This window comes from Mustelus asterias, chromosome 3, assembly GCF_964213995.1.
Source record: "Mustelus asterias chromosome 3, sMusAst1.hap1.1, whole genome shotgun sequence".
NCBI lineage: Eukaryota > Metazoa > Chordata > Chondrichthyes > Carcharhiniformes > Triakidae > Mustelus > Mustelus asterias.
In genome coordinates this window covers 156957713-156984033 of record NC_135803.1, presented here as the reverse complement: position 1 = coordinate 156984033, position 26321 = coordinate 156957713, and the positions used below count along the sequence as shown (strand labels likewise).

Here is a 26321-nt window from a genome sequence, read left to right as displayed (position 1 = left end):
TCCCCTTCACCTCCCCCACTCCTCTTCCCCCCCTTCCCCCCCCCCCCCTCCTCCTCTCCCCCTCTCCTCCCCCCAGCCCTGAAGGGTTCAGTGTATATTGTACATATTTAAGGAGGTCCTCACACAAGCCCATCTCCCTGACAGGAAGCAGTTGTCCTGACGCGTGTGGTTTAAAACAGCACGACGAGACAATCTGGTGCAGTTAGAGCAGGAACAATGTGCAGTGATCACTCAAGATCATTTACTCTGGCAGTTCCTGTACGGAGCAGTTGGAGTGAATTATTTTGCCAAACACTGCGGTTTCTCCAGTGTCCTGTGATAAATGACACCTTCCAGAAAGACAAATTGAGGGGAAGCGGTCTGTAAGAGAAACAGTTGTGAGCCGTTTATTGTCCAATCATTACAGACACTTAACGTTGAATAGTTCACATTTATCTCAATCACAGCCAGAGATTGTCTCCTTCTGTCTGGACGGGGAGACGGGGAGACAGTTTCTGCGGTGATCCCACTTTCTATTTTTGCAATTCTTTATCTAGGATCCCTTCATCCTCGACAAGGTGAGGGAGTGTTACCCTCAGGCCGCTCTGCTCCTTCATCGTTCTGCAAATCGCCTCATAAGCCTTGTGACTGCCAGACCAGCAGCGACGAGCTACCTGTAACACACACAAATTGCATTGCCATAGCACCTTTCTGAACCCCCATCCTCTCATGTGGATGAGAAAGATTCTCTCCTGTGTCCCGGACAACATTTATCCTCAACCCAGTAAAAGCCGATGATCTTGTCATTATTGAATTGCTGTTTATGGCATGTGTTGTATGGACTTTGCAGGTGGGCGCTCGACCTGTTTGGCCACATTATGAACGCACCTTCCTTGGCCATCAAATCCTGGGGTGGGACTCGAACCCTGGCTCAGAGGCAGGGATGTTACTCGCTGTACCATAGGACCTTCCCCCTGGGCAGTTACTGGAGTATTGCTAAAAAGGAGGCTTTTTTAAAAAGCTTTTAGTCTTGCATGCGTCAGGATAATTAGCAATATTTAAATATCAAATGTAAAGTGAACAACTTATACTGTATGAGAAGAGAATGCTGATTGGTTGGCAAGTGGACTTTGATTGGTAGAGACATTGCCATGGAGAATACACCAGTTGATGGTGACTGACAGTTCACTGCCAAGCATTGTTTGAACTTTAAACCAGGCAGCTTGACTCTGATTGGTCAAGGCATTGCCCTGAGCAATGAACAATGACTGTCACTTATTTTGTTTCACTAAAATAAGCGCAATGTGTGTACATGTTCTTTCTGTCTGCAAATCCTTAGAGATGGGATTTACGACCATTTAGAAAGATGCGGATTAATCCGGGATAGTCAGCACGGATTCGTGAAGGGCAAGTCATGCCTCACAAATTTGATAGAATTTTTTGAGGAGGTAACTAAGTGTGTTGATGAAGGTAGGGCAGTTGATGTCATATACATGGATTTTAGTAAGGCGTTTGATAAGGTCCCCCATGGTCGGCTTATGATGAAAGTGAGGAGGTGCGGGATAGAGGGAAAGTTGGCCGATTGGATAGGTAACTGGCTGTCTGATCGAAGACAGAGGGTGGTGGTGGATGGAAAATTTTCGGATTGGAGGCAGGTTGCTAGCGGAGTGCCGCAGGGATCAGTGCTTGGTCCTCTGCTCTTTGTGATTTTTATTAATGACTTAGAGGAGGGGGCTGAAGGGTGAATCAGTAAATTTGCTGATGACACCAAGATTGGTGGAGTAGTGGATGAGGTGGAGGGCTGTTGTAGGCTGCAAAGAGACATAGATAGGATGCAAAGCTGGGCTGAAAAATGGCAAATGGAGTTTAACCCTGATAAATGTGAAGTGATTCATTTTGGTAGGACTAATTTAAATGTGGATTACAGGGTCAAATCTCAGTTGTTGTGGATTTAATCTCAGTTGTTTGGATTTAATCTCAGTTGTTTGGATTTAATCTCAGTTGTTTGGGTTTAATATCAGTTGTTCTGGGTTTAATCTCAGTTGTTTGGGTTTAATATCAGTTGTTTAGGTTTAATCTCAGTTGTTTTGGGTTTAATCTCAGTTGTTTGGGTTTAATATCAGTTGTTCTGGGTTTAATATCAGCTGTTCTGGGTTTAATCTCAGTTGTTCTGGGTTTAATCTCAGTTGTTCTGGGTTTAATCTCAGTTGTTTGGGTTTAATCTCAGTTGTTTGGGTTTAATATCAGTTGTTAATATCAGGGATTTGTTCCCAGGAGCAGGCTGAGGGTAAGAGAGTGGGTTTTCTGACTTTAATTAATTATTTATTTTTTTGTTTCCTTACACTCTTATTAACTTTTCACTGTCTTACTTGACATAAAGTGTCCAGTATGAGTGTGAAACCAGTGTGTTGTTCCCAGTGTAGGATGTGGGAGGTCCTGGAGGCATCTGGCCTCCCGGACATCCACATCTGTGAGGGGTGTGTCGAGCTGCGGTTCCTGAGGGACCGTGTTAGGGAGCTGGAACTGCAGCTCGAGGATCTTAGGCTGATGAGGGAGAATGAGGAGGTGATAGACAAGAGCTATCATCAGGTGGTCACACCAGGGCAACGGGAGGAGGCCAAGTGGGTGATGGCCAGGAAGGGTAAGGCTAGGGTGGTTGAGAGCACCCCAGTGGATTTGCCCCTGCACAACAAGTACTCCTGCTTGAGTACTGCTGGGGGGGACAGCCCGCCTGGGGGAAGCAGCAGTGGCCGTGTCTCCGCAGTGGAGTCCAGCCCTGTAACTCAGAGGGCTAAGGAAAAGAGGAGGAAGGCGGTATTAATCGGGGACTCGATGGTGAAGGGGACAGACAGGCGTTTCTGCGGAGGTCGGCGGGATTCTCGCATGGTGGTCTGCCTCCCTGGGGCCGGGATCCAGGATGTCGCTAGTCGCGTCCCAGAAATCCTGAGGTGGGAGGGAGAGGAGCCTGAGGTAGCGGTACATATTGGTACCGCTGATGTGGGTAGGAAGGGAGAAGGGGTCATGAAAAGGGAGTACAGGGAATTAGGGAGACAGCTGAGAAAGAGGAAAGCAAAGGTAGTAATCTCAGGATTACTGCCTGTGCCACGGGAAGGTGAGGGCAGGAATGGAGTGAGGTGGAAGATGAATGTGTGGCTGAGGGACTGGTGCAGGGGGCAGGGATTCAGGTTCCTGGACCATTGGGACCTCTTTAGGGGCAGGGGTGATCTGTATACAAAAAACGGGTGGAACTTGAATCACACGGGGACCAATATCCTGGCCGGTAGGTTGGCTAAGGTTACTGGGGAGAATTTAAACTAGATAGGTTGGGGGGAGGGGAGCTAGAAGAGTTGACTAGGATCAAGGAACTAATTGATGGGGTGGAGGATGCAGGGGTAAGGGGAATTACAAAATTAATGGTAGAGGAGAGGGTGCAAGTGAATGAAGGCGGTAATTTAGATAAGGGAGTAGAGGGAGAGGGTGTTCGCGACTCATCAAAGCGGGTCCAGATAAAAGCTGGAATAAGGACACTTTGCCTGAATGCACGAAGCATTCGGAACAAGGTAAATGAGTTGATGGTGCAAATCAGCACGAGTGGGTACGATCTAGTGGCCATTACAGAAACGTGGCTGAAAGGTGACCAGGACTGGGAGATGAATATCCAGGGGTATCAGGCGTTTAGGAAGAATAGACAGGAAGGAAAAGGTGGTGGGGTCGCGCTATTAATAAGAGATAATATCAGGGTAGTACTGAGGGATGACAGAGGCTCTGAGGAACAAAACGTGGAATCGTTATGGGTAGAGATGAGGAATAGTAGAGGGAGAAAGACACTAGTAGGTGTGGTATATAGGCCCCCAAATAATAATGTTGAGGTAGGGAGGGCTATAAACAAGCAGATAAGGGATGCGTGTAAAAACGGAACGGCAATAATCATGGGGGACTTCAACATGCACATTGACTGGCAGACTCAAGTCGGTAAGGGTGGAATGGAGGAAGAGTTCTTAGAATGCTGTCGGGATAGTTTCCTTGAACAGCATGTTACGGAACCGACGAGGGAACGAGCTATTTTGGATCTGGTATTGTGTAACGAGGTAGGTAGAATTAAGGATCTTATTGTGAAGGACCCTCTTGGGTCTAGTGACCACAATATGGTCGAATTTCTGATTCAGATGGAAGAGGAGAAAGTTTGGTCCCAAACCAGTGTCCTCTGTTTGAACAGAGGGAAATATGATAGGATGAGGGATGAATTGGCTAAGGTAGACTGGGAGAGCAGGCTGGCAGGTAGGATAGCTGAGGAACAGTGGAGGATTTTTAAGGAGATCCTTTTCAGTTCTCAGCAAAAATATATTCCAGCAAAAAACAAGGATTGTAAGAAAAGGGAGAACCAGCCGTGGATAACGAAGGAAATAAAGGAGAGTATTAAAATAAAAACAGCTGCGTACAGAGTGGCCAAAAATAGTGGAGAAACAAGTGATTGGGAAAAATTTAAGAAACAACAAAGAGAGACTAAGAAAGCGATAAAGAAAGGAAGGATAGACTATGAAGCTAGGCTAGCAATTAATGTAAAAAATGATAGTAAAAGTTTTTATAAATATATAAAAAGGAATAGAGTGGCTAGAGTGAATGTTGGACCCTTGGAGGATGAGAGGGGGGAGTTAATAGTGGGAAATGAGGATATGGCTGAGTCTTTAAATAAGTTTTTTGTGTCGGTCTTCACGGTGGAGGACACAAATAGTTTGCCAAATATTAACGATAGAGGGTTGGCAGCAGGAGAAATACTTAATACAATTAATGTTACCAGAGAGGCAGTGCTGGGTAGACTAATGGGACTGAAGGTGGATAAGTCCCCGGGTCCGGATGGAATGCATCCCAGGGTATTGAAAGAAATGTCAGAGGTAATAGTGGATGCGTTAGTGATTATTTATCAAAACTCGTTGCATTCTGGGGTAGTGCCGGTTGATTGGAAAACGGCTAATGTTACGCCGCTGTTTAAAAAAGGAAGGAGACAAAAGGCGGGTAACTATAGGCCGGTCAGCTTAACGTCTGTAGTAGGGAAAATGCTGGAATCCATTATTAAAGAGGAGATAGCAGGGCATTTGGATAGAAATGGTTCGATCAATCAGACGCAGCATGGATTCATGAGGGGAAAGTCGTGCTTGACGAACATGTTGGATTTTTATGAAGATGTGACTAGGGCGGTTGATGGAGGAGAACCGGTGGATGCGGTGTTTTTGGATTTCCAAAAGGCGTTTGATAAGGTGCCCCATAAAAGGCTACTGAAGAAGATTAGGGCACACGGAGTTGGGGGTAGTGTGTTAAAGTGGATTGGGGACTGGCTATCCGACAGGAAGCAAAGAGTCGGAATAAATGGGTGTTTTTCCGGTTGGAGGAAGGTAACTAGTGGCGTGCCGCAGGGATCGGTACTCGGGCCGCAACTATTTACCATTTATATAGATGATCTGGAGGAGGGGACGGAGTGTAGGGTAACGAAGTTTGCAGACGACACAAAGATAAGTGGAAAAGTGAATCGTGTGGAGGACGGAGAAGATCTGCAGAGAGATTTGGACAGGCTGAGTGAGTGGGCGAGGATATGGCAAATGGAGTATAACGTTGAGAAATGCGAGGTTATACACTTTGGAGGAAATAATAACAAATGGGATTACTATCTCAATGGAAACAAATTAAAACATGCTACCGTGCAAAGGGACCTGGGGGTCCTTGTGCATGAGACGCAAAAGCCCAGTCTGCAGGTACAACAGGTGATCAAGAAGGCAAATGGGATGTTGGCCTATATTGCGAAGGGGATAGAATATAAAAGCAGGGATGTCTTGATGCACCTGTACAGGGCATTGGTGAGGCCGCAGCTGGAATACTGTGTGCAGTATTGGTCCCCTTATATGAGGAAGGATATATTGGCATTGGAGGGAGTGCAGAGAAGGTTCACCAGGTTGATACCGGAGATGAGGGGTTTGGATTATGAGGAGAGGCTGAGGAGATTGGGTTTGTACTCGTTGGAGTTTAGAAGGATGAGGGGGGATCTTATGGAGACTTATAAGATAATGCGGGGGCTGGATAGGGTGGAGGCGGAGAGATTCTTTCCACTTAGTAAGGAAGTTAAAACTAGAGGACACAGCCTCAAAATAAAGGGGGGTCGGTTTAAGACAGAGTTGAGGAGGAACTTCTTCTCCCAGAGGGTGGTGAATCTCTGGAATTCTCTGCCCACTGAGGTGGTGGAGGCTACCTCGCTGAATATGTTTAAAGCGCGGATGGATGGATTCCTGATCGGTAAGGGAATTAAGGGTTATGGGGATCAGGCGGGTAAGTGGTACTGATCCACGTCAGATCAGCCATGATCTTATTGAATGGCGGGGCAGGCTCGAGGGGCTAGATGGCCTACTCCTGCTCCTATTTCTTATGTTCTTATGTTCTTAGGTAGGGTTCTGAAGACTGTGGAGGAACAGAGAGATCTTGGGGTCCATATCCACAGATCTCTAAAGGTTGCCACTCAAGTGGATAGAGCCGTGAAGAAGGCCTATAGTGTGTTAGCTTTTATTAACAGGGGGTTGGAGTTTAAGAGCCGTGGGGTTATGCTGCAACTGTACAGGACCTTGGTGAGAGCACATTTGGAATATTGTGTGCAGTTCTGGTCACCTCACTATAAGAAGGATGTGGAAGCGCTGGAAAGAGTGCAGAGGAGATTTACCAGGATGCTACCTGGTTTGGAGGGTAGGTCTTATGAGGAAAGGTTGAGGGAGCTAGGGCTGTTCTCTCTGGAGCGGAGGAGGCTGAGGGGAGACTTAATAGAAGTTTATAAAATGATGAAGGGGATAGATAGAGTGAACGTTCAAAGACTATTTCCTCGGGTGGATGGAGCTATTACAAGGGGGCATAACAATAAAGTGGTAAATGCGGGGTCACTTTTAACATTTAAGAAAAACTTGGACGGGTTCATGGATGAGAGGGGTGTGGAGGGATATGGTCCAAGTGCAGGTCAGTGGGACTAGGCATAAAATGGTTCGGCACAGGCAAGAGGGGCCAAAGGGCCTGTTTCTGAGCTGTAATTTTCTATGGTTCTATGGTTCTATAGGGTTCGTGGTGGGAGATACAGGAAGGATATCAGAGGTAGGTTCTTTATGCAGAGAGTGGTTGGGGTGTGGAATGGACTGCCTGCAGTGATAGTGGAGTCAGACACTTTAGGAACATTTAAGCGGTTATTGGATAGGCACATGGAGCACACCAGGATGATAGGGAGTGGGATAGCTTGATCTTGGTTTCAGATAAAGCTCGGCACAACATCGTGGGCCGAAGGGCCTGTTATGTGCTGTACTGTTCTATGTTCTATGTTCTAAATAATAGGGCCCCGTGCATTAATATATGTAGCCTCCAGTGCACACAAATGCATATTGCAAGCCTGACTGACAATCTTAAATTGCATGTCAATGTAATTCTTATCACTCTGAGGATTATTTAGCAAATGTTGTCCAATCACAGAATCACACCTAATGCTGGACATTGTGTTTTGGGTTTTGCAAACACAGGCTGCTTGGGTATTGGCCTGTGCGTTGTCCGGTGTGAGCAGTGGAAGGGACATTGTTTGAGCAGCTCACTAATCTTTGGGACATAATCCTACACACCTGGCACCACACAGGCGCTGAAATTCATATAGCACATTGCTCAATTGTGTGATTGGCAGAATGTCTTTTTAGCTTGATGGCATGATGTGGAGATGCTGGCGTTGGACTGTGGTGGGCACAGTGAGTAGTCTCACAACACCAGGTTAAAGTCCAACAGGTTTATTTGGAATCACCAGCTTTCGGAGCGCTGCTCCTTCATCAGGTGAGTGGAGAGTTGGGTTCACAAACAGGGCATATATAGACACAGAGTCAAGTGGAAGATAATGGTTGGAATGCGATTCTTTACAGGTAATCAAGTCTTAAAGGTACAGACAATGTGAGTGGAGAGAGGGTTAAGCACAGGTTAAAGAGGTGTGTATTGTCTCCAGCCAGGACAGTTAATAAGATTTTGCAAGCCCAGGCAAGTTGTGTGGGTTACAGATAGTGTGACATGAACCCAAGATCCCAGTTGAGGCCGTCCTCATGTGTGCGGAACCTGGCTATCAGTTTCTGCTCAGCGACTCTGCTATGTCGTGTGTCGTGAAGGCTGCCTTGGAGAACGCTTACCCGAAGATCAGAGGCTGAATGCCCGTGACTACTGAGGTGTTCCCTGACTGCTAACTGTCCTGGCTTGAGACAATTCATACCTTTTGAACCTGTGATTATCCCTCTCTCCACTCGCACTGTCTGTAGCTGTAAAGACTTGATTACCTGTAATGACTCGCATTCCAACCATTATTTTGTAATTGCGTCTCTGTCCATATGTGCCGTGTTTGTGAAACCAACTCTCCACTCACCTGATGAAGGAGCAGTGCTCCGAAAGCTCGTGATTCCAAATAAACCTGTTGGACTTTAACCTGGTGTTGTGAGATTTCTAACTGTAACTTGATGGCAGCGTCCTGCCTGTGGCCAATACCACTCATGCGGCCTCTGCACAGGAACAGCGTGAAACAGCTTCACCTGTTGCTCAGGTTTTTTGAGCTGCTTCACTCGTCCAGCGTAACGAAAGGTAAATTGGGACTTAGGTCTGTTCATGAGTTTGTGTGATATACAGTGTGAAATGTTCGGGCAGCCATTATCCCACGGATATCTTTGTTGTTCCGTATTTCAGCATCAAGCTTGCTTGGTGAACAAATGGCTTGGCTTCTATTTATAGGTTATCAATAAGACCACTCGCATGGAATGGTAGGAATCCCAATGCGTACATTTACCACTGAAGGTAGGCTTGCCATGTTCGGGAACCCCCTGCAGGTTTCCCAATCGTACGTCAGGGAAAGGAAATTCATTTGACTGAGATGAATTTGAGCTCAGGATTGAGCCTATTAAGACAAGCGAGGAAATGATTACATGCAGCTGCAGATTTAAATATAACAAACAAATCAGTCGGGCTCGCAGTGTGGCACATGTGTGTGTAACTGGGGGGAGGCTTTTCATATAATAAAACACAGGGCTCTGTTCTGGGAAGACACTGTGCCTGTTTCAACTAACAAAGTAAGTGGCAGCCATTCGCTGGTTCATTCCTCAGGACAATGCCTTGACCAATCAGAGTCAAGCTGCCTGGTTTAAATTTCAAACAACACTTGGTAGTTAACTGTCAGTCACCATCAACTGGTGCATTCTCCACAGAAACGCTTCTACCAATCAGAGTACAGGTGCCAACCAATCAGTATTCTCATCTCACACAATTTAAATTGTTGCTCCCTTTACATTTGGTCTTCTTGCGACTGTCCTGATGAGTGCGAAACAAAAACCTTCAACAAAAATGCCCATCCTTTCAGCAATACTGAAGCTCTGTATTACCAAACAATCAGAGTTACCAGAGTACAGGAAATGGGATTACTCTTCCGAAAACAAAGTAGGCTGTGGTGGGGGGGGGGGGGGGGGGAGAATTTAACATTGTAGAGTTTCAGTAAGAGTAAATAAAATAGTTTCCACTGGAAGGGAATCAGTGGCCAGAGGACACAGATCGATGGAAATCAGCAAGAACTCGAGTTGAGTTGAGGAGACAGTTATATTTTTAGTAAGTCATTATGACCTGAAATTGCTTTCCCTGGTGTCAGGTTTGACCCTGAGTGAACCTCTGGCCACATACCTGTGCCAACACCAAAACCATCTAATCCAACCAACTCTCCACCACTGCCCCAACCCACCTCCTGCTCATTCACGCTTCTGTTACCTCAAGACAGACTATTCCCACTCAAGTCTGTGAACTTGGGCTCATTCGACATTCTGCTTTCCCTGTCCGACTCACACCAGTTCACACAATGTTATCTCTGCGCTCACTGACCTACACTCACTCCTGCTTAAACAACGTCTCAATTTTAAAATTAGCATTTTTTCCCCCAGTTCTTCAATGGCAGTGCCCCTGCCCTATCTGCCCAAGACCCCAAAAAACTACAAATGAATCCCAGTCCATCATGCAAACCAGCCTCCCATCCACTGACTCTGCCTACATTCCCCACTGCCAGCATAACGAAGGACCCCACGCACCCCGGACATTCTCTGCCACCTTCTTCCGTCGGGAAAAAGAATCAAAAGTCTAAGGTCACGTACCAACCGACACAAGAACAGCTTCTTCCCTGCTGCTGTCAGACTTTTGAATGGACCTACCTTGCATTAAGTTGATCTTTCTCTACACCCTAGCTATGACTGTAACACTACATTCTGCACTCTTCTTTCCTTCTCTATGTACGGTATGCTTTGTCAGTATAGCGCGCAAGAAACAATACTTTTCACTGTATACTAATACATTTAACAATAATAAATCAAATCTATCTCTGTAACCATCCCCCTACCCTACAGCCCTGTGCACGCCTACGATTCCGGGCTCTGGTCCAGAACTGATCTTAACCGTCACATCATTGGTGGTTGTGGCTATAGTTCCTGGGGTATAAGCTCTGGAATTCCCTCCCCTGAACTCGCCACCTTATATTCCTCCTTTAAGACAATCCTTTAAACTCACCTCTTTGACGAAGGTTTTGATCATCCATTCTGATATCTCCTTTTGTGGCTTGGTGTCAAACTTTGCTTCATAACATTTCTGTGTGGGGTTCATTGGGATGGTTTGCTACATTAAAGTTCCTATATAAATTGTTGTTGGAAGTGAACAGGAGAAATTCGATATAAACTTGAAAAAGAGATATTCAGAGGACTTTAGGCAAAGGCATGTGTAATTGGATAGCACTTTCAAAGATCCAGCACAGACACGATGGGCCGAATGGTCTCTTCCTGTGCTCTACTGTTTTACTCTGTTTTAACAGATGCAAATATTTGCTGAATTAATGCAATTTGTTTCAATAAAAAGGAGTGGAAATAAAGTGAAAATAAGGATGTCACTCACCCCATTGGAGACATCCCAGTTCAACATCATCATCGCTCGTTCCTCAGCATCCTTGGAGCCATCAAGGACCAGACCAAAGCCACCATTTATCACCTCTCCCCTTTGAACCAACAAGAAACATCACCAGTCAGTGGACAGCTCCAGTAATACTGTCCCCCATCAAACACTCCCAGGACGGGTACAGCACGGGGTTAGATACAGAGTAAAGCTCCCTCTGCACTGTCCCCATCAAACACTCCCAGGACGGGTACAGCACGGGGTTAGATACAGAGGAAAGCTCCCTCCACACTGTCCCCCATCAAACACTCCCAGGACAGGTACAGCACGGGATTAGATACAGAGTAAAGCTCCCTCTACACTGTCCCCACCAAACACTCCCAGGACAGGTACAGCACAGGGTTTGATACAGAGTAAAGCTCCCTCTACACTGTCCCCCATCAAACACTCCCAGGACAGGTACAGCACGGGGTTAGATACAGAGTAAAGCTCCCTCGACACTGTCTCCATCAAACACTCCCAGGACAGGTACAGCAGGTGTTAGATACAGAGTAAAGCTCCCTCTACACTGTCCCCATCAAACACTCCCAGGACGGGTACAGCACGGGGTTAGATACAGAGTAAAGCTCCCTCTACACTGTCCCCATCAAATGCTCCCAGGACAGGTACAGCATGGGGTTAGATACAGAGTAAAGCTCCCTCTACACTGTCCCCACCAAGCACTCCCAGGACAGGTACAGCACGGGGTTAGATACAGAGTAAAGCTCCCTCTACACTGTCCCCATCAAACACTCCCAGGACAGGTACAGCAGGGGTTAGATACAGAGTAAAGCTCCCTCTACACTGTCCCCATCAAACACTCCCAGGATGGGTACAGCACGGGGTTAGATACAGAGTAAAGCTCCCTCTACACTGTCCCCACCAAACACTCCCAGGACAGGTACAGCACGGGGTTAGATACAGAGTAAAGCTCCCTCTACACTGTCCCCACCAAACATTCCCAGGACAGGTACAGTATGGGGTTAGATACAGAGTAAAGCTCCCTCTACACTGTCACCCATCAAACACTCCCAGGCCAGGTACAGCACGGGGTTAGATACAGAGTAAAACTCCCTCTACACTGTCCCCATCAAACATTCCCAGGACAGGTACAGCATGGGGTTAGATACAGAGTAAAGCTCCCTCTACAGTGTCCCCATCATACACTCCCAGGACTGGTACAGCACGGAGTTAGATACAGAGTAAAGCTCCCTCTACACTGTCCCCCATCAAACACTCCCAGGACAGGTACAGCACGGGGTTAGATACAGAGTAAAGCTCCCTCTACACTGTCCTCCATCAAACACTCCCAGGACAGGTACAGCACGGGGTTAGATACAGAGTAAAGCTCCCTCTACACTGTCCCCAGCAAACACTGAGAAGGTTTGTGGATTTTAATGTTGAACAAATCCCTGGCCATCAGATCGCCTCCAACACTCTCTCACTCTGAGCCACTCTTGTGCTATTGGCCGCCTGACCTTGGTGAGGTGCCTGAAGATTGAAGAGTCGAAAATGTTGTGCCTTTGTTTAAAAAGGGCTGCAGGGCAAAGCCTGGGAACTACAGGCCAGTGAGCCTCACATCTGTGGAGGGTAAATTGTTGGAAGGTATTCTGAGAGACAGGATCTACAGGCATTTAGAGACACAAGGACTGATTATGGACAGTCAACATGGCTTTGTGAGTGGAAAATCATGCTTAGGGGTTTAAAATAAAACGGTGGCATGGACAATTTGGGCCGAAGGGCCTCTTTCCATGCTGTAAACCTCTATGACTCTATTCCAAGCGTAGCCTTACCAATGTCTTGTACAATTTCAACAAGATGTCCCAACTCCTGTATTCAATGTTCTGACTAATGAAACCAAGCATGCTGAATACCTTCTTCACCACCCTGTCCACCTGTGACTCCACTTTCAAGGAGCTATGAACCTGTACCCCTAATTCTCTTTGTTCTGTAACTCTCCCCAACGCCCTACCATTAACTGAGTAAGTCCTGCCCACCTCACATTTATCTAAATTAAACTCCATCTGCCATTCGTCAGCCCACTGGCCCAATTGATCAAGATCCCGTTGCAATCGGAGATAACTTTCTTCACTGTCCACTACGCCACCAATCTCGGTGTCATCTGCAAACCTACTAAGCATACTTCCTATATCCTTATGCAACAATCTACCATGCGGTATCTTGTCAAAGGCCTTGCTAAAGTCCATGTAGACAACATCAAATGCACTGCCCTCATCTACCTTCTTGTTTACCCCTTCAAAAAACTCAATCAAATTTGTGAGACATGATTTTCCACTCACAAAGCCATGCTGACTGTCCCTAATCTGTCCTTGAGTCTCTAAATGCCTGTAGATCCTGTCTCTCAAAATACCTTCTAACAATTTACCCACCACAGATGTGAGGCTCACTGGCCTGTAGTTCGCAGGCTTTTCCCTGCAGCTCTTTTTAAACAAAGGCACAACATTTGCCACTCTCCAATCTTCAGGCACCTCACCCGTGACTATCGATGATTCAAATATCTCTGCTTGGGGACCCGCAATTTCCTCCCTCGCCTCCCACAGTGTCCTGGGATACACTTCATCAGGTCCCAGGGATTTATCTACCTTGGTGCGTTTTAAGACTTCCAGCACCTCCTTCTCTGGAATATGTACACTCCTCAAGACATCACTATTTATTTCCCCAAGTTCCCTAACATCCATGCTTTTCTCAGCAGTAAATACTGATGAGAAATATTCATTTAGGATCTCACTCATCTCTTGTGGATCCGCACATAGATGACCTTGTTGATCCTTAAGAGGTCCTACTCTCTCCCCTGTTACTCTTTTGCCCTTTATGTATTTATAGAAGCTCTTTGGATTCTCCTTTGCCTTATCTGCCAAAACAATCTTGTGTCCCCTTTTTGCCCTCCTGATTTCTCTCTTAACTCTACTCCTACACCCTCTATAGTCTTCAAGGGATTCACTTGATCCCAGCTGCCAATGCATGTCATGTGCCTCCTTCTTTTTCTTGACGAGGGCCTCAATACCCCGAGTCATCCAGGGTTCCCTACTTCCACCAGCCTTGCCCTTCACTCTCGGAGGAATGTGTTTACCCTGAACCCTGGTTAACACACTTTTGAAAGCTTCCTACTTACCAGATGTTCCTTTGCCTTCCCACAGACTCCCCCAGTTAACTTTTGAAAGTTCCTGCCTGATACCATCAAAATTGGCCTTGCCCCAATTTAGAATTTTAACTTTTGGGCCAGACCTATCATTCTCCATAGCTATCTTAAAACTAATGGAATTATGTGGACTGGTCCCAAAGTGATCCCTCACTAACACTTCTGTCTTGTCTTGTTGAAGTTGTACAAGACATTGGGAAGGCCACACTTGGAATACTGTGTGCAATTCTGGTCACCCTATTATAGAAAGTGTCTTATTAAATTAGAAAGAGTGCAGAAAAGATTTACTAGGATGCTACCGGGATTTGATGGTTTGAGGTATAAGGAGAGGCTGAATAGACTAGGACTTTTTTCTCTGGAGCATAGGAGGCTGAGGGGTGACCTTATAGAGGTCTATAAAATAATGAGGGGCATAGACAAGGTAGATAGTCAATATCTTTTCCCAAAGGTAGGGGAGTCTAAAACGAGAGGGCATAGGTTTAAGGTGAGAGGGGAGAGATACAAAAGTGTCCAGAGGGGCAATTTTTTCACACAGAGGGTGGTGAGTGTCTGGAACAAGCTGCCAGAGATAGTAGTAGAGGCGGGTACAATTTTGTCTTTTAAAAAGCATTTAGACAGTTACATGGATACGATGGGTATAAAGGGATATGGGCCAAACATGGGCAATTGGGATTAGCTTAGTCATTGAATAAAAAAAGGGCGGCATGGACAAGTTGGGCCAACGAGCCTGTTTCCATGCTGTAAACCTCTATGACTCTATCTTTGGACTGTGGGAGGAAACCGGAGCACCCAGAGGAAACCCACACAGACACAGGGAGAATGTGCAAACGCTGCACAGACAGTGACCCAAGGCCAGAATTGAACCCGGGTCCCTGGTGCTGAGAGGCAGCAGTGTTAACCACTGTGCCACCGTGCCGCCCACTTTCAATAAGCCGGAATTATTGTTGGATATTGGAAATGATTGTGCTCAATGTTCCTCTGGCCTTCCCAATCAGCCCTCCTTAGCTGTGGACAACCTACGCCACACCTTCACCGCACATCCTCCCACTTTCGATTCTTTTCCTCCCAAGACTTGGAAACCTCAGAATTGCTCAACTCTTCGAGCTTCCTTCCCTCTCAGATCGACAGGTTTTAAAATCCAAGCTGAACCTTGTTTAAACTCTGATGGTCAATAACTTTCTCTTTCAGCGTTCATCTTCTCCGTCTGCCCGAAGGCCGGTGTGGAGCCTGGGCTTTTTAATCTTAGTTTTATTTAATGGTGAAAGTGAGGGTGAAGGAGATGCTGTCAGGTTCATACTGAGATGTGTGCAGCATTGCACAGGTCACTGTTACATTAGCTGTTCAATTAAATCTCCACAATAGAAACATTCACCGCTGTTCAGAGTTAGTCTAATTGAAGCCACAAGCGAAATAACATTTATGGACTATTATGGAGGATATTAAAAAGAATTCAACAGTATCTGATATCACCAGAGCATTCAGTGCCAGAGCCCAAGTGTTAAACAGATGCTCGATATGTGGGGAGAGATTTTCATCATCTTCTCTGTGTGAGAGGAAATCCTTTTGGGTCCTTCATAGAAGCTGCCGGATTATTGTCCACTGATCTCCGCAGACAAAGGGGTTCAAATTCAACTCATACGGAGCTCTGGGTCGACTCAATCTGGAGTAACTGCGTCCAGTCCCGGGTCCTGCATCTCCTTCGAAGGCACACAGAGCAGTTTCACCAGAATGAATGTTATCATCAGCCAGGTCTCTGCCGATCTCTCCCATTACTCCACATTTGATTATTTCTAATCAAGTTTCCAGACAAGCACGGTAGCACAGTGGTCAGCGCTGCTGCCTCACAGTGCCAGGGACCCGGGTTCGATTCCCAACTTGGGACACTGTCTGTGCGGAGTCTGCACGTTCTCCCCGTGTCTGCGTGGGTTTCCTCCCACGGGTGCTCCGGTTTCCTCCCACGGTCTGAAAGATGTGCTGGTTAGGTGCATTGGTCGTGCTAAATTCTCCCTCAGTGTACCCGAACAGGCACCGGAGTGTGGCGACTAGGGGATTTTCAATGCAGTGTTAACGTAAGTCTACTTGTGATTAATAAATAAACTTTAACAATGTCGCAACACGTAAATGGCCCTTATCAAAGTCACAATTGATATCTTGTGTGACTGCAGCTAAAATAAACTCTCTCTCCTTTCCTTTTCATTCCATCTGCAGCTGTGCCACGGTCGACCACATCACCTTCCTCCCCACCCCTCAGCACTGTTCCTCTCATTCGACTCACTCACTGCGGGAGGAGGCGCTCAGGTCCTTTCCCATTGCCTGCCCAATGGTTTGATCTTTGAAACACTTTCTCATTCGATGGGTGACAGCCAAAGGATGAAGAGGTCCACCTCCATTTCTGATTTGGGGTGACCAGAGAGGCAGGCCAACCCATCTGGAGCCAGCGCTGGACATTCACCCAGTACGCAGAGTTGGCTCTCTGACCTTCACCCATTGAGAATGTTTCTTCAGAGGGAACGCTTCAAAATGCAGCAAATGAAAATACAACAAAATTTATTCCAACTTATAAATCAAAGAAAGGGTTTAATAAAGAAACATCATTACTCCAAACTTGGGGCCTTGCCCTGGGCCACTCCAAGCTCCCCCACAATTCTACATAGTTCCTTATTTATAGTGAATCAGCTGGTCAGCTGACATCACTCTGTAATTGGCTCCATGTTTTACTGGGTCAGCTGACCCTTACATCTTGTTCCCATTGGTCACATTACATCCAATCAAAGTTGTCACCGGTTACATTCTAACAGAGAATGTCTGGACAGGGCTCAAATCCAACTCCCAGCCGTCTGGCTCAGATTCAATGACACAGCCCCCTGATCCAGTGGTCAGTCTGTCTGGATGCAGGACCCCGTTGGAGACTCTGTTCCACATACAGGACTATGGGCAAAGAGCAGAACCCTCAAGTCCTCTCCCCTCCCTAACTCGTAACCTCTTCCAGTCCAAAAACTTTCCAAAATCTCCACACTCCTCTCATTCTCTTTAACATCTCCACCATTGGTGGTTGTGCCTTTAACTGCCGGGGCCCTAAGCTCTGAACTGTCCCTGTTAAAGTTATCTGCCTCTCTCTCTCACTCACCTCCTCTAAAGAACAAAGAACAATACAGCACAGGAAACAGGCCCTTCGGCCCTCCAAGCCTGTGCCGCTCATTGGTCCAACTAGACCATTCGTTTGTATCCCTCCATTCCCAGACTGCTCATGTGACTATCCAGGTAAGTCTTAAACGATGCCAGTGTGTCTGCCTCCACCACCCTACTTGGCAGCGCATTCCAGGCCCCCACCACACTCTGTGTAAAAAACATCCCTCTGATATCTGAGTTATACTTCGCCCCTCTCACCTTGAGCCCGTGACCCCTCGTGATTGTCACCTCTGACCTGGGAAAAAGTTCCCACTGTTCACCCTATCTATACCCTTCATAATTTTGTACACCTCTATTAGGTCTCCCCTCATTCTCCTGCTTTCCAAGGAGAACAAGCCCAGTTTATCCAATCTCTCTTCATAGCTAAGACCCTCCATACCAGGCAACATCCTGGTAAACCTTCTCTGCACTCTCTCTAAAGCCTCCACGTCCTTCTGGTAGTGCGGCGACCAGAACTGGACGCAGTACTCCAAATGTGGCCTAACCAACGATCTATATAGCTGCAACATCAGACTCCAGCTTTTATACTCTAGGCTCACTTTAAAACCCATCTCCATGACCAAATTATTGGTCACCTGTTCTGATGTCTCTTTGTGTGACCCAGTGTCAGATTTAGTTTTATAACATTCCTGTAAAGCACTTTGGGACGTTTTATTACATTCGAGCACCACAGAAATATATTGGTGTTGATAATTCTTTCAAAGAGCTAGCACAGAGACAATGGCCAAATGGCCTCCTGCTCTGCAGTGTCTGCTCGGCAGGGTTTGAACGTTTCACCTGCTACTTGCGAAGAGGGAATTCTGTCGCTGAGTTCAGAGTTCACTCCTGAGACCGTACACCATTCGCATCTTTCAGTTCACACTCACCATCCCACTCCTCCGCCATTGTGCAAGGAAACCCAAGTGGCTCCTCGGAAAGAATCACCAACAAAGTTCTGCACTGCCATATCTGGGAGAAGAGAGGGAAGACACAGCCTTCTTAGTTAGACAGTTGCTCAACAAAAGCAATCCACCAATCACCCTGTCCTGATAAGCCTCTCCACACTGCAACATGATGCAGCAACTCAAACTCTGTGTGGGGCTGGTCGCCTCAGTGGGTTTGGTAGCCAACGTGGATCAGATTGATGTTAACATCATGCCGTTTGATCCCTCTTTGGGCTGGGGTGGATTTAGGACCTGCCCCCCTGGTCCTACACTGTAAGAAGTTTAACAACACCAGGTTAAAGTCCAACAGGTTTATTTGGTAGCAAAAGCCACACAAGCTTTCGGAGCTGCAAGCCCCTTCTTCAGGTGAGTGGGAATTCTGTTCACAAACAGAGCATATAAAGACACAACCTCAATTTACATGAATAATGGTTGGAATGCGAATACTTACAACTAATCAAGTCTTTAAGAAACAAAACAATGTGAGTGGAGAGAGCATCAAGACAGGCTAAAAAGATGTGTATTGTCTCCAGACAAGACAGCCAGTGAAACTCTGTGGGGGTTACAAATAGTGTGCCATGAACCCAATATCCCGGTTGAGGCCATCCTGTTTCCCTTTTCACTCTGTTCTCCGAATAAGGAGGAGAAGCTGTTTCCAGTTGGCGGAGGTAGGGGGCGGGGGGAGTGGGGTGGGGGGAGGGGGGGTGGGGGGAGGGTGGGGGGGGGGGGGGGTGGGGGGAGGCGTGAGTCAATAACCAGAGGATGCAGATTTACCACAACTGGCAAAAAATACCATGGCGGTGAAAAGGAGAACAGAGTGAAAACTCTGTGGGGGTTACACATAGTGTGCCATGAACCCAATATCCCGGTTGAGGCCGCCCTGGTCCTACCCAGGTGGGGTTTGTGGCACTGTGGGTTGTGACTGGCCTCCAGGCAGTGAGCAGAGGAGGAATGGGGAAAGTGTGGGCAAAGGCATTATGTTGGACAACTCTTTCACAGAGTCAGCACGAGGCCCTGCTTTCAGTTCAACTGAAATATCAACACTGAGATTTACAGGTTATTTGTTAGCGATGAGTATTGAGCTACAAAACCACAGCAGGTCGATAGAGGTCAGTCATGGGCGGCACGGTGGCACAGTGGTTAGCACTGCTGCCTCACAGCGCCAAGGACCCGGCTTCAAATCCCGGTTTGGGTCACTGTGTGTGTGGAGTTTGCACATTCTCCCCACGTCTGCATGGGTTTCCTCCGGGTGCTCCGGTTTCCTCCCACTGTCCAAAGATGTGCAGGTTAGGTGGATTGGCCATGATAAATTGCCCCTTAGTGTCAGGAGGACTAGCTAGGGTAAATGCATGGGGTTATGGGGATAGGGCCTGGGTGGGATTGTGGTCAGTGCAGACTTGATGGGCCGAATAGCCTCCTTTTGCGCTGTAGGATTCTATGATTTCTTGAATGGCAGACAGTACCGGATCGAGGGGCTGAATGGCCTCCTCCCATTCCTCTGTACACTGGTGCTTGTTTTACAGAGTCCATCTGGCGAATAACACCAACCTGCACAAAATGCTGATCCGTCATAAATATTGGAGGTTTCTCTGTAAGGGCTGTCTGTCCCACTGACATCGTGGTGATCTCGGCTAATCACCACTGGACCCTGTGGAGTTTAAAGAGATTCGGTTAAACTGGGTTTCCTCCGGGTGCTCCGGTTTCCTCTCACTCCAAAGCTGTGCAGGTTAGGGGGATTGCCATTGTAAATGCACGGGGTTACAGGCCGGGAGGGAGGATGGGCCTGGATAAGAAGCTCTTTCAAAGAGTCAGTGCAGACTTGATGGGCCAAATGGCCTCCTTCTGCACTATAGGGATTCTATGGATTCTATGGAGAGAGTTAGAAAATGAGATTACTTTGTGTAAAATTAAACTCTGAAAGATTTAACTATCAGGAAAAGTTGAACAGGCCGGAGAATGTTTCTCTGAAAGAGAGAAGGTCGAGGGGAGAAATCTTTAAAATTAGGAAGGGTTTTGACAGGGTCAATGTGAATAGCAGTGTTCAGCTACTTGGAGTGACTCGAGAAGTTGTAGATCAGAGAAGGGCGGCTTAATAGAGAGGCCAAAAATAAGAACGCTTTCAATAGAGCGAATAAGGAGAAGCTGTTTCCAGTTGGCGGAGGTAGGGGGGAGGGGGGTGGGAGGGGGGGTGGGGGGAGGGTGGGGGGGGGGGTGGGGGGAGGCGTGAGTCAATAACCAGAGGATGCAGATTTACCACAACTGGCAAAAAATACCATGGCGGTGAAAAGGAGAACAGTTTTACACAGTAAGACTGAAGGCGCTGCCTGGAAAGACAGTGGAAGCTAATTCAATGCTTACTTTCAAAAATAAATAAGATACTTGTCCAAAGGAGGCAGAGAGTGGGCATAGATGGGTCTTTTTCTAATTGGAGGTCGGTCACCAGTGGTGTGCCCCAGGGATCTGTTCTGGGACCCTTGCTGTTTGTCATTTTCATAAATGACCTGGATAAGGAAGCGGAGAGATGGGTTGGTAAGTTTGCCGACGACACGAAGGTTGGTGGGGTTGTGGATAGTCTGGAGGGATGTCAGAAGTTACAGAGGGACATAGATAGGATGCAAGGCTGGGCGGAGAAGTGGCAGATGGACTTCAACCCAGGTAAATGCGTAGTGGTCCATTTTGGCAGGTCAAATGGGATGAAGGAGTACAATATAAAGGGAAAGACTCTTAGTACGGTAGAGGATCAGAAGGACCTTGGGGTCCGGGTCCATAGGACTCTAAAATCGGCCCCGCAGGTGGAGGAGGTGGTTAAGAAGGCGTATGGTGTGCTGGCCTTTATCAATCGAGGGATTGAGTTTAAGAGTCCGGGGATAATGATGCAGCTATATAAGACCCTCGTCAGACCCCACTTGGAGTACTGTGCTCAGTTCTGGTCGCCTCATTACAGGAAGGATGTGGAAAAGATTGAAAGGGTGCAGAGGAGATTTACAAGGATGTTGCCTGGATTGAGTGGCATGCCTTATGAGGATAGGCTGAGGGAGCTCGGTCTTTTCTCCTTGGAGAGACGTAGGATGAGAGGAGACCAAATAGAGGTATATAAGATGTTGAAAGGCATAGATCGGGTGGACTCTCAGAGGCTTTTTCCCAGGGTGGAAATGGCTGCTACGAGAGGACACAGGTTTAAGGTGCTGGGGGGTAGGTACAGGGGAGATGTTAGGGGGAAGTTTTTCACACAGAGGGTGGTGGGCGAGTGGAATCGGCTGCCGTCAGTGGTGGTGGAGGCAAACTCAATAGGGTCTTTTAAGAGACTCCTGGATGAGTACATGGGACTTAATAGGATGGAGGGTTATAGGTAGGCCGAAAAGGTAGGAATATGTTCGGCACAACATGTGGGGCCGAAGGGCCTGTTTTGTGCTGTAGTTTTCTATGTTTCTATACAGATTTGAAAAGGAGAGATTGCAGGGTCGTGGGGGAAGAATAGCGAGCGAGTGGAACTAATTGGATCGCTTTTTCAAAGAGCCAGTCTCGACATGATGGACTGAATGGCCTCCCTCGGTACTGTCAGATTCAATGATTTTTTTACTGTGATCAAAATTTACATTACACATTAACCTCTGCTCTCCCCTGGCACCCTTCAATTTCTCATCCTACTGCCCCATGGTGACATCTCAGTTTACAAATGTACCCTGATAATACCCAGCTTTGCTTCATACTCACATCTTTCAACACCCCCTCCCACCCTCTCCTCCCCTGCCACCCCCCTCCCCCCCACCATCGCCACCTCCCCCCCCCCGCCCGCCCCACCCCCCCCACCATCGCCACCTCCTCCCCCCCCCCCACCCCTCCCCAGACCTCTGCTAATCCAGCATCCAGTACTGGAGGGGCTCAAATTTCATCCAATTCAATTTTGGGAAAATCAAAGCCATTGTCTTCAGTCTCCACTCAAACTCTTCGGGTGGGATTTTCCGGCCGCACTCACCCCCAAATCGGAGAATCCCGCCCAAGGTCGCGGACCTTTGCATGGTCTGCCCCCACCACCCCATCTCTCCATGACCTTGTCCCTCCCTATCTCTGTAATCTCCGCCAGCCCCGCAACCCTCCAAGATCTCTACGCTCCTCTAATTCTGCCTCTTTAGCATTCCTGATTTTAATCACTCCACCATTGACGGCCGTGCCTTCAGCTGCCTGGATCCTAAGCTCTGGAATTCCCTCCCTACAACCTCCTGTCCTCTTTCCCCCACTTTCCTCTTTCAAGACACCCCTGAAAACCTGTTTGACCAAGGTTCTGCCCTAAGGTCCCTCTCTGTGGCTGATGTGTAACTCTGCTTTCCAATGTCCCTGGGGGATGTTTAATCCATTAAAGGTGCTACATGAATGCAAGTTGTTGTTACCTTGATCTTGCCTGCAGCAACAGCTCGGTTTATCGCGACAGCTATCTTCACTCGTCCTTTCTGGTCTGAGTACAGAATTCGAGCTTGAGATCCAACAACCTGAAAATCCAAGTCAGGAAATTTCAACTGGGTCAAAGAGAAATAATTCTGACCCTCCATGTGACTGAATTTCCTCATTTTTGCATCCATTAGTTATGGAGTCATAGAGGTTTACAGCATGGAAACAGGCCCTTTGGCCCAACTTATCCATGCCGCCCAGTTTTTACCACTAAGCTAATCCCAATTGTCCACGTTTGGCCCATATCCCTCCATACGCATCTTACCCATGTAACTGTCTAAATGCTTTTTAAAAGACAAAATTGTACCCGCCTCTACTACTACCTCTGGCAGCTTGTTCCAGACACTCACCACCCTCTGTGTGAAAAAATTGCCCCTCGGGACACTTTTGTATCTCTCCCCTCTCACCTTAAACCTATGCCCTCTAGTTTTAGACTCCCCTACCTTTGGGAAAAGGTATTGACTATCTAGCTGATCTACGCTCCTCATTATTTTATAGACCTCCATAAGATCACCCCTAAGCCTCCTACGCTCCAGAGAAAAAAGTCCCACTCTATCCAGCCTCTCCTTATAACTCAAACCATCAAGTCCTGGTAGCATCCTAGTAAATCCTTTCTGCACTCTTTCTAGTTTAATAATATCCTTTCTATAATAGGGTGACCAGAACTGTACACAGTATTCCAAGTGTGGCCTTACCAATGTCTTGTACAACTTCAACAAGACGTCCCAACTCCTGTATTCAATGTTCTGACCAATGAAACCAAGCATGCTGAATGCCTTCTTCACCACTCTGTCCACCTGTGACTCCACTTTCAAGGAGCTATGAACATGTACCCCTAGACCTCTTTGTTCTGTAACTCTCCCCAACACCCTACCATTAAATAAGTAAGTCCTGCCCTGGTTTGATCTACCAAAATGCATCACCTCGCATTTATCTAAATTAAACTCAATCTGCCATTCGTCAGCCCACTGGCCCAATTGATCAAGATCCCGTTGCAATCCGAGATATATCGCAAGGGGGATAGAATATAAAAGCAGAGATGTCTTGCTGCATCTGTACAGGGCATTGGTGAGGCCGCAGCTGGAATACTGTGTGCAGTATTGGTCCCCTTATTTGCAGAAGGATATATTGGCCTTGGAGGGAGTGCAGAGAAGGTTCACCAGGTTGACACCAGAGATGAGGGGTGTTGATTATGAGGAGAGACTGAGCAGATTGGGTTTGTATTCGTTGGAATTTAGAAGGCTGAGGGGGGATCTTATAGAGACCTATAAGATAATGAAGGGGCTGGATAGGGTAGAGATGGAGAGATTCTTTCCACTTAGAAAGGAAACTAGAACTAGAGGGCACAGCCTCAAAATAAAGGGGGGTCAGTTTAGGACAGAGTTGAGGAGGAACTTCTTCTCCCAGAGGGTGGTGAATCTCTGGAATTCTCTGCCCACTGAAGTGGTGGAGGCTACCTCGTTGAATATGTTTAAATCATGGATAGATGGATTCCTGATCGGTAAGGGAATTAGGGGTTATAGGGATCAGGCGGGTAAGTGGAACTGATCCACTTCAGATCAGCCATGATCTTATTGAATGGCGGGGCAGGCTCGAGGGGCTAGATGGCCTACTCCTGCTCCTATTTCTTATGTTGTTATGTTCTTATGAGATAACCTTCTTCACTGTCCACTATGCCAATCTTGGTTTCATCTGCAAATGTACTAACCATGCCTCCTAAATTCTCATCCAAATCACTAATATAAATGACAAATAACAGTGGACCCAGCACCGATCCCTGAGGCACATCGCTGGTCACAGGCCTCCAGATTGAAAAACAACCCTCTACAACCACTGTAGTCTAAAATCCCAGGAGAATCTAAATAAACAAAAGGTCCATTAACTCTTCAAAGTAACACACTCCGCGCTCAAAGCAATATTATTCTGCACTTGAGCTGCATGTTTACAAATTGACTCCTGTAACAACACACTGCCTCTTAAAGCAATCCTACCTTACACACAAAATATATCAAAATAGCACAGTATCATCACACCCACTAAGCACCACCCAGTGCAGCAGCGACAGTAGATGCCGGTTATGTGCTCTGTTAGTTCACCTCAACCATGTTCTGGACACTCAGCTTGACTCTTACTGAAAGAAAACTATCAGCAAAGGTCCCCTTCTCTTGATCAGCACATGTGTCCTGGGCTGCACACGCGTGTCCACCAGGGTTTAACAGCCAACTGATACATAACCCCTGGGGTGACACGTGGACAACGACCACTTTGGTGACATATCAGAGGTGGTGTGGGGCATGATGTTGCGGGGGGTGGGGGGTGCAGAAAGGGAGGGAGATGGGGAAGCATGACTAGTTCCCATGGTGGTGAACTCCAGTCACAGTTGAAATCTGCTGGGGAGGAGAGGAGAAGGTTTATTTCAGATAATACAAACCATGTTGTGCTTTGCGGCCTGTCTGATCCAATGGATGTTGTCCAAATATTGTTGCTTCACAAAGCCACTGGTCTCTGGAAATAGATCACAGGAACATCAATGTTACAGTCAGATCTACACAAACTGGACAAGGATTCTCCTGGGCGATGGGACAACGGGCCATAAGAAATAGGAACAGGATTCGGCCGTTCGGCCCCTCAAGCCTGCTCCGCCATTCAATGGAATCATGTCTGATTCGACATTCCTCATGTCCACTTTCCTCCCTTTCTCCGTAACCCTGGATTCTCGTACTGATCAAATATCTATCCATCTCAGCCTTAAATATACACAAGGACTCTGCCCCACAGCTCTCTGTGGAAAGGAGCTACAAAGACTCTCAACCCTCTGAGAGAAGAAATTCCTCATCTCAGTCTTAAATTGACATCCCTTTATTCTGAATCTCTGCCCTCTGGCCCTAGACTCCCCCGTGAGGGGAAACATCCTCTCAGCATTTACCCTGTCAAGCCCCTTAAGAATTCTCTATGTTTCAATGAGATCACCACTCATTCTCTAAATTCCCATAACTATCTCCCCAGATTCATTTTCTAAGGGGCTTATGTTCACTTTAACCTCTCTCTTCCTTTTTATATATTTAAAGAAGTTCTTATTGTCAGTTTTTATAATCCTCGTGTCATGTGAGTGTACCCCCGGCAACGAGTTCCAGGCACCCACTACTCTCTGTGTAAAACATATGCCTCGTACATCTCCTTTAAACCTTGCCCCTCGCACCTTAGACCTGTGCCCCCTAGTAATTGACTCTTCCACCCTGGGAAAAAGCTTCTGACTCTCCACTCTGTCCATGCCCCTCATAATCTTGTAGACTTCTATCAGGTCGCCCCTCAACCTCTGTCGCTCCAGTGAGAACAAGTTTCTCCAATCTCTCCTCGTAGCTAATGCCCTCCATACCAGGCAACATCCTGGTAAATCTTTTCTGTACCCTCTCCAAAGCCTCCACATCCTTCTGGTAGTGTGGCGACCAGAATTGAACACTATATTCCAAGTGTGGCCGAACTGAGGTTCTATAAAGCTGCAACATGACTTGCCAATATTTAAACTCAATGCCCCAGCCGATGAAGGCAAGCATGCCGTATGCCTTCTTGACTACCTTCTCCACCTGCATTGCCACTTTCAGTGAACTGTGTACCTGTACACCCAGATCTCTTTGCCT

At 47.1% G+C, this 26321-nt stretch overlaps 1 protein-coding gene across 1 annotated transcript in view; it reads right to left on the bottom strand.

The window, feature by feature from the left end:
* Window positions 1-363: 363 nt before the first annotated feature.
* The window catches only part of uroc1 (urocanate hydratase 1), an 89138-nt gene continuing 63180 nt past the window's right edge, over window positions 364-26321 (bottom strand). The window contains exons 15-20 of the mRNA XM_078210021.1: window positions 25115-25188; window positions 22626-22724; window positions 19786-19885; window positions 18181-18262; window positions 10930-11029; window positions 364-653 (exon numbers count right to left, since the gene is read on the bottom strand). Of these exons, the coding sequence (XP_078066147.1) occupies window positions 513-653; window positions 10930-11029; window positions 18181-18262; window positions 19786-19885; window positions 22626-22724; window positions 25115-25188 (596 nt within the window). The 3' untranslated portion in view covers window positions 364-512. The remainder of the gene's footprint in view (window positions 654-10929; window positions 11030-18180; window positions 18263-19785; window positions 19886-22625; window positions 22725-25114; window positions 25189-26321) is intronic.